This window comes from Cryptomeria japonica, chromosome 11 (assembly GCF_030272615.1).
Source record: "Cryptomeria japonica chromosome 11, Sugi_1.0, whole genome shotgun sequence".
NCBI lineage: Eukaryota > Viridiplantae > Streptophyta > Pinopsida > Cupressales > Cupressaceae > Cryptomeria > Cryptomeria japonica.
This window is the reverse complement of record NC_081415.1, coordinates 237883756-237898352: the sequence shown is the minus strand read 5'-3', so window position 1 is coordinate 237898352 and position 14597 is coordinate 237883756. Positions and strand designations below refer to the sequence as shown.

The 14597-nt window shown below is 36.3% G+C and overlaps 1 protein-coding gene across 2 annotated transcripts; it reads left to right on the top strand.

The window, feature by feature from the left end:
* The first annotated feature begins 2226 nt into the window (after positions 1–2226).
* LOC131064008 (putative pentatricopeptide repeat-containing protein At3g49142) lies at positions 2227–5291 on the top strand. Of its 2 annotated transcripts, XM_057998019.2 has the most exons (2): positions 2936–3101; positions 3193–5291. In XM_057998019.2, the coding sequence occupies exons 1-2, from the start codon at positions 3073–3075 to the stop codon at positions 4634–4636; spliced, it is 1473 nt and encodes a 490-aa protein (XP_057854002.2). In that variant the 5' UTR covers positions 2936–3072; the 3' UTR covers positions 4637–5291. The 2 variants fall into 2 exon arrangements, with proteins under 2 accessions (XP_059070203.1, XP_057854002.2); XM_059214220.1 differs by having other exon boundaries at positions 2227–5291.
* The last annotated feature ends 9306 nt before the right edge of the window (positions 5292–14597 follow it).

Genomic DNA, 14597 nt, shown 5'->3' with positions numbered 1-14597 from the left:
CACATTTTTAGCTATAAATTATCTTCCATGATGAACCCAACCCAAACTATTAAGGTTTATTATAATTTGCATGAATGCAATTCATTTTTTTGGTGTATTCACTATTAATGCATATTTTATTTTATTTTTATAATTTGAGTTTGTTAGATTAAGGAAATATAACCAATTATATAGTTTAGCCTTGAAATGAATGAGTTGTTATGTAAAGATTAATGTGTTTTAGGGTTAATGAGGATTATTTATATATTTTAAAATTAATACCTGTAGAAGGCTGAAAATAAGTAGACCATATAAGGTTTTATCAAATATTTACATCAATATTTTGGTAGGGTTATTTTAGTGGTATTAGAGATAGTTTTCCTAATGGCTTGTGAATCATCGGATTCCTAAAGCTGCTAATGTCTAGTGGAATGAGCTTTACAAAAGGAAACAGTAAGAAAAATAAATGTGATGATAACAAGTAGAGAACAATGGCTTGATATGTTGACAGACACCCCAAACCCACTTTCCTTAGTAGAGAATAAGTAATTTTCGTTAAAATAGGTGACATCAATCTTGTATTCATTTTCCATTCTCATGTGTCTCCACATTCCTCGGAAGATATTTTAGATTCATGTGTTGCAAAACTTTAATGCACTATGAATTATGATTTGTCATGATTTTTTTTATTGCAAAACAATGTCCAAAAAATTTGAAAATGATTGTTAAGTAGATTTGATTGTTAACTATCACACATCTATTATTGATGGTTGAATGTGATTTTGTAATCCCATATAAGGAACCCATCTTGAAAAAATTGACCCTTTATATGCTTAAAATGAACAAAGTATTTAATTAGTAGCTTGGGAGTAGATAGTTTTTTTTTAATGCATTTCATAGTTCATGTATACCAAAGGAAACATCTAAAGAAAACCTTGAAAGTATTTATCTTAAGAGTATCATTTTTATCATAACTGTATCAACTCAATGAGAGGTCATAGTCAAAGGCTAATTTTGGTCTAGTAACAAAGTTTGGGATCAAAACCTACATTTGGGTGCTATTGCAAATTTTCTTATCATATATATCTTTAGTTGTAACAAAAACATTGTTCAAGGTTACCTCTAGAAACGCCCTCCTAAGTTTAGCTAAGCCCAAAGTGAATGGGATTTTATTCATTCTCAATAATTGGCTTGTCATCCCTCACTCTTTATGGATGAGTTGATTACCTAACTTCAAGAATGAAATCTCTGTAGCCTTGAAGTGAATTGATCTCTCTAAGGTGTGAGTAGCGATTTTGAAACCCAATAATACATATCTAATTTATTTTAACTACATAGACATCTGAAATAAGAGAATTTCAAGACCTAGAGGGGCCCATGAAAGTTGTTGAAGAAATCTTGAAATCAATTTCATAGAAGCCATAAGTAAACCCTCACCTTTGCGATATTAAATAGAAATGATTTACCATAAAACTAAAATGAAACATGACAACAATAATGTATATAACAACATGCCCCATATAATTTTTCCTACCTTGTTCCACTAAGAGAATGAATCAAGGCATGGTTAAATATTTTTTGACATGATTTAAATTCTACTTTACAATTTCATCCAAATGTCTTACAATACATCAAGATATAGGGTAGAGAAAGCTTTTGAGAAGAGTTGTATTTTTCTGGAACTCGTATTCAACTTTTGGTTATTCATAACTCATGAAGTTGAGGTCAATTTTGTTTGCAACTCATTTTTGAAGTTTCAAATTAAAATAATGATAACAATGAAAGTAATATATATTTGAAAATTTTAGCTACAAATGTTATTTGATAATAATTATAGGAAAAAGACTACAATTGAAATTTTATTGTAATACAAAATAATAAAATAAAAAACAATACAATTAATGATAAATATTATGATTCCCATCCCTATAACATACCCAAATAATTTTGTATGAAAAATAGTGAGAATAACATAATATTGAATGTCAGAATCATGACATAAAGCCTTAAACATGCTATTTTGTATGGAAAATACCCACTACCATCAATTATTTGTTGAAAAGCTATTGACTTGGTGTGAGGGGGCTGAAGCTATTTTGGTTCCAAAAGAGACCTTTCATACATCATCATCATGTTAGCGACAAGTTAGTCAATCACAACTGTTTATTGCAAAATCGACAGTGTAAAACACACAACAAACACGCATGTTAGTCAATCCATACTGCCGTTTTGAAGCCAAAATAAACGTGTCCTGTGAGGGGTTCTCTGTCCTTGTTTTTGTTTTTGTTTTTGTTTTGTTGAAATTACTTTCAACAACGTTTGGGAATGTTCTTCTCGAAGGATATCGGTATCCAGGTGAGCTTGCGAGGTCCAGGTTACCAGATACAGAATCCTGTCGGGAGATAGTTATGAATGGGTAAAAGCACTCATTTATTAGTATTGACCACTCACGAGAAATGGGTTAGTAGAGAAGCGATTGAAGTATTAGTACTGTAAACAGTGATCTGACAACTAGCGGGTTTCAAGGAATTCCAATGGTGGAATTAAGATGTTATTCTTTTGCCTGCATCCTATTTCCCTCGCATGGAATTCCAGTCATGTTAACTTAAACATTCATTTCACTAGCTTACAATGGATTGCTTACTTGGCATTCATTCAATTGGTTTGTATTGCATTATTAAGGCTTGCCAGTAATGTTATTCATGACACAATTATGACAATAAAAACCACTATTTTACAGCACCAAAAAAACCCAAATTATGTTTCATGTTGTACTCTGTTAGAAGAGTTCTTTGCGAGGATTAATACTTTCACAGAAACCCAACAACTGCATGCGAAAATTGTCTTAAGTGGTAACCAGCAAGATGGCTTATTCGGAGCAAATCTTATGAACGCTTATTTCAACTGCAGACGTTTTGAAGATGCACGCCAAGTGTTTAACAAAATTCCAAAACCAAACAAAATACATTGGAATACCTTAATCAAAGGATATGCCATTAATGGTTACTGTGAGGAAGCTCTTGAGCTATATCATCAAATGCTAGTGGCAGCTCTGTATCCTAATGTTTTTACGTTCCCCTTTGTTGTGAAAGCATGTGCCGATTTAGCAGCTCTGCAACAAGGTAGGTGTATCCATAAACGCACAATCAGAAGTGGGTTGGACTCTAATATTTATGTAGGGAGTGCCCTGATAGATATGTATGCAAAATGCAGGAAAATGGAGGATGCATGCAAAGTGTTTAACAAAATGTCTGAAAGAAATATAATTTCATGGACTGCCATGATTGCAGGGTTTGCCCAGAATGGTAATGCTAAAAAAGCCCTGGAAGTATTTCATCAGGTGCAAGTGGAGGGCATGAAGCCGAACTCTGTTACGATCACGAGTCTTCTTCCTGCGTGTACAATCTTGTCAGCTGTGCATCTTGGAAAAGAAATTCATGGTTGTTTGGTAAAAGGTGTATTTGACTTTGATGTTGTCGCCGCAAATGCTCTGGTAGACATGTATGGTAAGTGTTCTGTCATAGATTATGCACGGAAAGTGTTTGACAACATGTCAACACGAACTGCGAACTCGTGGAATGCTATGATTGTAGGTTATACTCGGAACAGAAATTGTGATGAGGCCTTGAGACTTTTTCACCAAATGCAAGAAGCAAGCGTTGGTCCAGACTCAGTTACTTGGAATGCAATGATATCGGGATATGCCCAGAATGGATACGCGAATGAGGCCTTCCATTTCACTCGCACAATGCAGCTGGCAGATGTCAAACCCATTTCGATCACAATATTAAGTATCCTTCCTCTATGTGCAAAGCTAGGAGCTCTGCAAAAAGGTAGAGAAATTCATGGATTCGTAGTTAGAAGAGAATTAGAATCAGAGACAAGTGTGGGGAACGCCCTTTTGGACATGTATGCCAAATGTGGGAATATAGAAATTGCAAACAAAGTATTTCATAAGATAACTCAAAGAGATACAATCTCATGGACGATAATAATTGCAGCCCATGGGATGCATGGGCGTGGGAGAGATTCTCTCATACTTTTCCAGAAAATGCTCCAAGAAGATATTAAACCAAACCGCATCACCTTTATTGGTGTTCTCTCTGCCTGCAGTCATGCAGGCTTGGTGGATGAAGGCTGGCACTGCTTTCATTGCATGATTCAAGAGTTTTCTCTCACACCATGGGTGGAGCATTATGCATGCATGGTGGATCTCCTTGGCCGTGCTCACAAACTGGATGAGGCATGTGAATTGATCAAAATGATGCCAATCGAGCCTGGTGCTGGTGTCTGGGGAGCATTGCTTAGTGCCTGTAGAGTTTATCACAATATAGAGCTAGGAGAATATGCAGCAGAACAGCTTTTCAAATTAGAGCCTCTCAATTCTGGGAACTATATACTGCTGTCAAACATCTATGCTGAGAGTGGTAGATTGGATGAAGCCAGAAACATAAGAGTGATGATGAAAGACAAGGGAGTGAAAAAAACCCCAGGATGCAGCTGGATTGAGATCAAGGAAGGAATTCATCAATTCTTTGTAGGAGATGTATCACACCCTGAAACGGAGAAAATTTATGCAATGTTGGAAAAATTATATCAGCTGTTGAGAGCAGCAGGGTATGTGCCTGATACACGCTTTGCCCTACATGATGTATGATTAAAGAAGGGAGCTGCTTTTGCAAGTGGCAGCAAAATGCTCCCCATATTTCGACTTTTTCAATACATGCCTTTTGACAACCATTCATTAAATATACAAGGTTTGAGCCAGTACCATTGTATTCATGCACCAGAAAGATTAAACAGACTAATACTGTTTCCTTGCTTACTGGGTTTTAGTACCATTGTTTTTGATAACGATGTTATTGGGATCAGAGAGGCAATGAAGTTATGGAGAGGAGGCTTCTGATTTTTCTCAGCAGGTGCTGCTGAAAAATTGAGGGGCTCATGATAAAAGAAAAATCTGCTGTGCTTGCACTTTATAGGAGACTGTTAAATATACAACATGTTAATAGAAATAGAAGTTATAAATTCAGAGTCACTAGATTTGGTGCCACTGGCAAAAATATTTCCTATCTCAGCAGGTACTGCAATCCTCCAGACCCCCTTTTGTATAGTCTGCTTATAAATTATACGGAAAAACAAGCCCGTTCTGATTTATCAAGTAAAGAATCTAACTTCTCCTGTTTACAGAATTTTAAACTAGAATGGGGTCATCTGCACATTGAAAAGTGGAGTGGGAGTCCCATCCATGGAAATGTTCCCTACTAATCGCTCTGGCAAGTATCAAATATAAGCTTGTGTGTCTTTAAATTTATTCCGAGAGAAAATAGTTATTTTTAAGCATGAACATGTTATTAGTTCCTGACATCTATATGGCATACAGTGGGATATGTAGAATCTGTGCCGTTTGCTGTGATTCCAGTTAAAAAAATGTTAGTTGTAGGAAGGTCTTAGTTTGGTTCCTTTCTGCATGGCTACCAATTCCCTGCTATACGTTCATGACTTAGAGAAGTTCTGTAAGATTATAAATGCATTATATGTCTATATTCTTACAGAGATTAGAAAGTACACTATATGGATACAAGTAGCAAATAAAAATTAATGCAAATTTGTAGTCACAATTTTAAACTTCCATTCTACAATGCTTCTTGTCTGAACGGAATTCTTCCATTTCACTATCAAGGGAAGGCTTTATAGACAAAATGAAATGACAGCAATAGGAATTTGATGTTCATTTTAGGTATGTTAGGGCCTTACAGGCTATCTCGTGACGAAGGGCATTTTTTGTGCTCTTAAACTTTAGGGAATCTATGCTCTTAATTGACAGGGGAAAATCAAGGCATTCATCAGATGTAAGGGTTCAACCGAAGGAAGAGCGTTTGGCTGATAGACCGACACCTTTTGGGTTTCCAACCTTTAGGTTGAGGAGGGAGAGGGGCTAGGACTCTAGGCAGTAGACTACTCAACTGATAGGACAATGGGCATGAAGAGCGTGCTGCTGGTACCCAAAGGCACTTAGCTCTGTTTTATGGGGGTAACTTAATTTTGTTTATTGATATTGCAGAACTCAATTGGATGGGCCCTTTGGTGAAGCTAAAGTATTTGCCTCTAGGCCCAACTGGGCTTGTTCATCAAGGTCGTTTGCATTGAAGAAACATTGTCTCAACCAGTAGACAGCTTGTGGGTTTCTTATCTCCGATGTTCAACGAATACCTTGTACACTTCTTTCAGAGTGATCAAATGTACAAGGAAAAAGAGCATGAAGTGCTGGCTCTTGGTTTCCAAAGGTCATCAGCCTGTTTTCTGGGGGTAACTTGACTTTGTTTACTGAGGTATTGCATAACTCAGTTAGATTGGCTTTTTGTTTAGTTAGGGCCATCCAAGCCCAAGGAGCTAAAAATCTTACCTCTAAGCCCTACAGATTTGAACCTAGGTCGTTTTACTTGGTTGATGCATTGTCTCAACCACTAGATACAGCTGGCGGTTTCTCATATCCAAAGGTTCAAGGAGCACCTTGTAAACTCCTTTCAGAGTGTTGTAAACCTCATGTATAGATATGTGTGTTATTCCAAGTGCCAACGAGAACTGTGTTGCATACATCTTTAGGACTTAACATTGACAAGAAAATATTAAACATGACCATTTAATATGTGGATTTTATAAGTAGGTTCATAATCTAACTTTTACATCCCACCATCACAGGTACGCAATCTCTCGTGCTTATGGTTCTATGACATAATTCTCTTCCCTTTTGCGTCTCCTGAAAAGAGGTACAAAAGAGCATCACACTATTTTTTCAATAATGAGTAAATAAGTTTTTTTAATCTTAAGTATTACTTCACCTAAAGTAGTCTATAGTGAAGCATTAATTAACTAATAATAATGAGTGTTATGACTGGTATATTCATTGGTTTGGTCATGAATCAAAATTGGGAATAAAATCAGTTATTAATTGTATTGGATTATCATATTACAATTAAGTTTTTGATTAAAGGTAAAAAGAAAGATTTTGAAACATCCTCTATCTTTTACAAGCTAAAAAAATACTTGGAAGTAGTTAAATTGCTATAAGATAATAGTTGGATAGAATAACAAGAAGACAACCCCATCAATAGTAAGGAGGCTAACAAAAAACCAACAACAAAAAGGTAGCCAATTGATGATCCCCATAACTGTCCTCATTTCCTTTCTAGTTTTATATTTTCCATTTCACTCTTGATTCTTTTTAAACATTATCCAAACTTTCTTAGCTATTTTAACTATTTAAGCACTATGGATAGTATATATATTATATTGATAAATGAATGTGTGATTTTGTGAATGATTATGGTGTTTTATGTTATTAATGATAGTTAATGTTGATGACATACTTTTGAAGAAACTAACCTGCAATAGATCTTGACTATCAACTTGCAGTTAAAGGATGATAACCTATTGCACATTCGGCCTCATGGAAGTTGTGGTCATGGAATGTGGGATGGTTCATTCATGAATCTTGCTACCTTTTGTTGATGTTGCTAATTAAGAATAAATGCAATCATAGAATACAGAGGAATTAGTGGAATGACAAAATATGGTTCATTATGTCTTGATCCTGTACATGTATTGACCATAATTGTTCCTTAATGATGCAAGAGTTCAAAGAGAATTGTGACACTATCAACTTTGCGTAATTAGATTCTTACTATTGTTTAGGATAGAATAAGTTTTCTCCTTATGATCATGGGAGGATTGACATCTTTTAGTAAGTTGTTTAGAGTTTGCAAATAATCCAACTCTAAGGATTCCGTGTATAAATGTTGGATCTTGTTAGAGTTGAAGTTAGTTATTAGTTAGTCACTAGATTTTGTTATAGACATCTTTGTCAAAAAGAAAATTTGTTATCAATTTATGTACACTCTTTAAATTGCAATAAAGGATGAGTTTTGACAGTGAATCTTTGAGCTGAAGATTGAATATTGATAACTGAGATTACAACCACTCAAGCAAGTGCAAGTTAAGGTATTATAATACTCTTAATAGCTTAGATGGTTGTTGATTAATACAATAACTTGGTAAGTTCCTTTCTTCGATTCATGTTAATATGCTTAATCATTATTGATAAGTTGTCTAGGATAAAGTTGTGTGTTGTCAAGTTATAACATACTCAATTTCAATAGGAATAGTTACCTGCAAGAATTGTTGTAAATAGTTTTACTTTCAAAGTAATGATGCTTTTAGTTAAGATTGTTATTTTAGTTTAATTTCCTATACATAGTTGATAAAATAGCTTAGAGTTTCTCTATTGCATATATAATGCCAACACATCATCCAAAAATATATGCTTCTTTGGTTGATAATTAAATGTAGCACATTTGAGTTAATACACTACTTGATAAGGGATCAATTGCTTTGTTGAGTTGAATGCATGCACATCAATTTATTACACTTAGATGGAGTCAGTCATTTTTGGTGTCGTTGTTGGGGATGGTGCTAAGGTTTAGGATCTGTAAGTTTAGATTTCTTTATATTTTGTCTGTTTTCATTATTTAGAAGTTTTTTAATTTTCTATAAAAAGAATAGTAAAAGGATCAAGACAAACTTCAAATCATTTACTAACAAACTCCAGGAAGGCAACCCTTAAGCTCAAATTTTTATTGCATATGGCGATAGAGGGATGCCTTAGGAAGATTACTTCCACAAACTCAAAATCAAGAGGAGCTATTTGAACACATTGAGAGAACAAGAAACCCATCATCCTCAAATGAATCCACTCAACAAAAGGATTAGTCTAAACAATGGCTGCAGTTGAAGTGGAAAATCCCACTAAACTTGTGACTTTTGAGTTTCCCAATGCTGACCATGAGTATAAAACTACTTTGAAAAATATACCTTTGTTTGCTTTGCCTAGTTTTCATTGTCTAGTAATAGAAGACCCTAATACATTTTTGTTTGAATGTCCAGTGTTGGACCTATGACTGTACAACTGATGCATACAAGCTAAAACTATTTCTAGCTAGGTTGAAAGATGTTATTTGGTGGTTCATGTGGCTTATGAAGAATGTAATCACAAGTTGGGACACAATGACAGAAAGATTCTTACAGAATTATCAAGACTACTATCGTGGGCGAGTTATGAAGAGAGATGACATCTTCTAGATGTCACAAAAGGAGGATGAACCACTTGAAGATTATGTGGAGAGATTTTAGTTGTGCTTAAAGAAATCACACCAGAATAAGCTCTATCTAGAGTCTTTTTAGTTGGTATTTTTAAGAGGTGTGAATGAGGATTGTATAGATGCTCTGAACTTGATTGGAGAAGGGACACTCTCTCAATTGCCTTTTGAATAAATCTGTCAAATTTGTAGGAACTACTCACAATCAACTCTATGGAAGTCTAAAGGATTTGGATTCCTACCTACCACCAAGACATCTATTGGTGTTTCTAGGGTATATCTTATCAATCTCCTATCAAGCATGAAAAAAGATATCATCATCCATCTTGTTATCCAGTTGGATACTCTGCACATCAAAAAAGAAGAAGCAGAGGCCACTCTTACTAAATATTGCCTACATTATTGTGAGAAGAATGTCAATTGCAAAAGTAAGAAAATTGCTAGCATCACTAAAGAAAGGTGAGGGAGATCTAATTTTCATACGTTAGAGGATGAAGAAGGACAAGTTTTCTACATTGCTCAATGCATTCCCTGGGAATAGAGAAGGTATGCCTCAAGACCCTTTGTCATACAATGCTTCTTTTCCTGGGGTCAATTCAAATCCTCCTAATTGGAACATTCCACATTGGAATACTATGCCCAATCAACCATGGCCTAATGCTCCATCATCTAATTGGGTTCCACAATAGGGGATGTGGCAACATGAAGTAGTCATTGGTGAGGAGGGACCTCAAAGAGATCAATCTAGATCGGTCAACAAGAGTAAACACAATGGAAACACAAAGATATGATGGAGGCAATGCAGAACAGGTTGTTTTATTTCATGAAAATGGATTACATCCAACCGATAACAACTAGGTTACAACATACCGGCTTATAGGCCTAGTAGAACATACAGAATAGGTCACAACCGAGACCTTGAATCTTGAGATCTATCTTCTACGCACGGTCTAGCTACTTGATTACATTCTAATGTGAAATTACAATTATATATATCGATCCAAAGGATTCAGTCAGCCCGAAAGGATCAAAACCTGAAGAACAAGACCAAACGTGTAGAATAACAAGGTCGACCTCCGCCAAGAGATTCCTCCAGAAAATCCAAAGGATGAAACATAGATTGCGGGAAAAGGTCAGCCACATGCCAAGGAACATCGAAATCAATACCCAAGGCTCCACAAGCTTTGAAAGGGGTTCTGGTAGATCACCAAAGTAGGTCCAGGCAACCAGTAACAAGAACTGTCAACCGGTAATAGAAAACTATCAAGGAAATTGATAGCGATCTCTTGTCGGAAAATAATCCAAAAGCGATGCTGTCTAGAAGCAAGAAAGATGATCAAGTCTTCAAGAAAAATCCAAGTCCACAGGATTCGGTGAGCCAAAACTGGGACACATAGAAAGGAAAACTGAAACTGCAAACAGAAAGCAAAACAAAAAGGAAAATGTTTTTGGTTGATGCAAGATTGCTATGAATCGAGGATGCTCCTGCATCAGACATCCGAGGTTATTGAAAAAGTGAGCCTCTCACTTTGCTGGGGTCAGAGGGAAACCAAGGCTGTCTACCTCTTCCTGAGAAATCCAAGATGAATCTTCAACTAGTCTGTTCTTCCACTTCACAAGATATTCCTTATACTGACTACTCCAGGTACTATGCCCAATCCTACTGTCCAAAATATCTTCCATCTGATCTGGTTCCTTCCGGGGCAACTGTTTATCCAAGTCTGCAACATTGTTCTCACTAAATTCTGGTTCATGATACTCATGAAGATCTGCAATGTTAAACACCGGTGAAATACTTAGACTATCCGGTAACTCCACTTCATATGCATTTCTAGAATTGAACTTCCTCAAATTCTTGAAAGGTCCAAACTTGTTCATCCGCAACTTGATATAAGTTCCAACTGAGAATCCATCTTTTCTCAGATATGCCATCACTTCATCGCCAACTTTAAATTCCTTATGTCTCCTCTTCTCATCTTCCTTCTCCTTATACTTGCTATTCATGTCTTCCAAATGCCGCTTAACTTGAATATGCAATGCTGCCATGTGATCTGCAAAGTCTTATGCTTCTGAACTTCTTTGGTCTTCACTACTAATGTCTCTCAATTTTGATATACCTCCAGGATGCACTCCGATAACAATCTCAAAAGGTGTTCTTCCAAGACTTCTACTCATTGATTGTTGTAGGCAAACTCTGCTTGTGCAAGGATCAAATCCCAACTTTTGGTTTTATCTCCCACTAAACATTTCAACAAATTTCCCAAACTTCGGTTAACAACTTCTATCTATCCATCAGTCTATGGATGAAAAGAAAAACTGAACTTCCAATGTGTCTTCATCTTCTTCCAAAGTGTTCTCCAAAAATAGCCAACAAACTTAGTGTCTCTGTCTGAAACTATGCTCTTAGGTAATCCATGCAATCTCACCACTTCCTTGAAAAACAGGTCTGCTACGTGCAATGCATCTGATGTCTTCTTACAAGGTATGAAATGAGCCATCTTCGAGAATCTATCCACTACCAAAAATATAGAATCATTTCCTCTCAGTGACTTAGGTAATCCAGGTACAAAATCCATGCTTATATCCTCCCAAGGTCTTACCGGTACTGTCAAAGGTTTATACAATCCCACATTCTGACTACTACCCTTTGCAACTTGACAAACTCTACAACTATGCACATATCTCTTAACATCCTTATGAATATGGGGCCAAAAGTACTACTCACTCACCAATGCTACTATTTTGTCAATGCCAAAATGTCCAGCTAGTCCTCCACTATGTTTCTCCTTTATCAGATTCTCCCTCATAGAACTCTTAGGTATGCACAACTGAACTCCTCTGAATAACATCTCGTCCCGAATGAAGTAATCCAACCACTTGCTTCTATCTACCATAACCGGTTCTCTACATCCTTTCCAAGGTTCTGCAGAATCCATTTCATCATCATACAAGGTCTTCAAATCTTCAAATCCTAATACTGTTACTCTCATCTCTGTCACCAAATTCCTTCTCCTACTCAATACATCAATAACTTTGTTAGATTTCCCACTTCTATGCTTCAACACAAAGGTGTAACTCTACAAGAATTCTACCCATCTCATATGTCTCTGATTCAACTTACTCTGACTGTTCAAATACTGCAAAGCTTGATGATCTATATACAACACAAACTCCTTAGGAAACAAGTAATGTATCCACTTCTTCAAGGCTTGTACTATGGCATAAAACTCCTGATCATACACTACATATCTCCTCCCGTCATCATTCAATTTCTCACTAAAATAAGCTACTGCTCTCCCTTCTTGACTCAAGACTGCTCCTATTGTTGTTCCACTTGAAATACTTTATTGAAATCTAGTAAAGCTAACATGGGCTTCTCAGTCACTTTCTATATCACTAGTTCAAAACTTTTTTTTTGCTCCGGTGGCCCACTTGAATTCCTTCTAATCTCCTCTCATGGTCTCAGTCATAGGGTTACAAACTGAACTGAAATTTCTGATTAACTTCTGGTAAAAACTAGCCAATCCATGAAATGATCTTACCTCTCCAATGCTTTGTGGTGTAGGCTATTCAACAATTGCTTTCACTTTCTTAGGGTCCATCTTCAAACCATCCTTAGATATCACAAATCCCAAATAGACTAACTCATCCTTCATGAAAGTACACTTCTTGATATTGATTAGAAACTTCTTTTCTCTCAATCTCTGTAAAACTTGTCTTAATTGCAACAAATGCTCCTCTTTTGTCCTACTGAAAATCAGAATGCCATCCAAATACACAATAACAAACTTACCCAAGAATTTCTTCAATACCTCATTCATTAGCCTCATGAAAGTACTTGGTGCATTAGTCAGTCCAAAAGGTATCACCAACCATTCACACAATCCTTCATTTGTCTTAAATGTTGTCTTCCACTCATCACCTTCTCTGATCCTAATATGATGATATCCACTCTTCAAATCTATCTTTGTAAAGTATTTTTCTCCACTCAAACAGTCCATTATGTCATCCATCCTAGGCAAAGGAAAGCAGTATTTCATAGTGATCTTTTTTATTGCTCTAGAATCAGTACACATTCTCCACTCTCCATTCTTCTTAGGTGCTTATATTGTTGGTATTGCACAAGGTCTCAGACTCTCTCTGATCAAACCTTTCTTCAACAACTCCTGCACTTGTCTATTTAGTTCTTCATTCTCTGTCGGTGTCAACCGGTGTGCAGCTTTGTTATGCAAACTAGCTCCGAGAACCAAGTCCATGCAATGACTAATACTTCTCACAGGTGGAAATCCATCAGGTACATTATCTAAAATGATGTCCTCATATTCTGTCAACAAATCTTTTATCTCTTCTGGGTGTTCTTTTTCCGGTTCCAGTTTTTCAGTCTTCTTAGGAATTAAGGCAAAACACACATTCTCATGTCTCAATCCATCCAGGAATTTCCTTCCATCTACCAAACATATTCTAGCATTCTTACAGACTTCATTCTTCAAATATTCCTCCAAGGTTAACAAGGTTTTCTTCATCCCATTGGCCATAATAGTGTATGTATTCTTCCTCCCATCATGTACTGCCTGTCTATCAAACTGCCAAGGTCTACCCAACAAAAGGTGACAAATATCCATAGGCATAATATCCCACAAGACTTCATCATGATAATTCCCAATTTTCAATTTTACCAAACATTGTTCACTTACTAACAACTTATGTTCATCTTGAATCCATGCTATCTGATAAGGCTTAGGGTGTTTCAATCTCTCCAATTTCAACTTATTCACCATCTCTTCTGAAACAAGATTATCTGAACTACCACTATCAATAACAACTTTACAACACTTACCGGACATCTTACATTTGGTCTTGAATAGATTCTTCCTCTGCAAGGGCTCTTCATCTCCTCTGGTATGACACAAAGCTCTCCTCATCACCAACAGTTCTCCATCTTCCGGTTTATTGCCTGGTCTGGTGGGGTTTTCTTCCACCATTGCTTCTCTTCTGGTAGTTTCTATCTTCTTACACTCGAATGCATGATGGCCTTCTCTCCACACTTATAGCAGGTTCCTCTAAATGTCCTCTTGTCTTGCCTTCCAAAATTCTCATTCTGGTAACCATCCGGTTCTCTCCTCTGGTAGAAATTTCTATCATCCTTCCGATATGAGTTACCTTTTGTGTTCACTTCCTTGTCCTTGCTCTGATCTATAACAGTTCCTCTTCCTCCTTGAAATCTTCCTCCTGTAAACCTTCCACCTCTGCCTCTCTGTCTCTACTCATGTCTTTTGTTTAACTTCTCTTCTGCCTTTAGGGCTTATTGGTAAGCCTCTTCAACATTCTCCAATTTGATCAAACTTAGATCATCTTGTATAGACATTTGTAATCCTTTCAAATATCTTGCAACTTGTTCAACTTCATCATCAACATGTCTAGATCTAATATTCAACTTGTAGAATGCTTTGGTGTACTCCTTCA

Excerpts from the sequence above, each read along its gene's own strand:
- LOC131064008 (XM_059214220.1), top strand. The coding sequence starts at position 2,528 with ATGTTATTCTTTTGCCTGCATCCTATTTCCCTCGCATGGAATTCCAGT.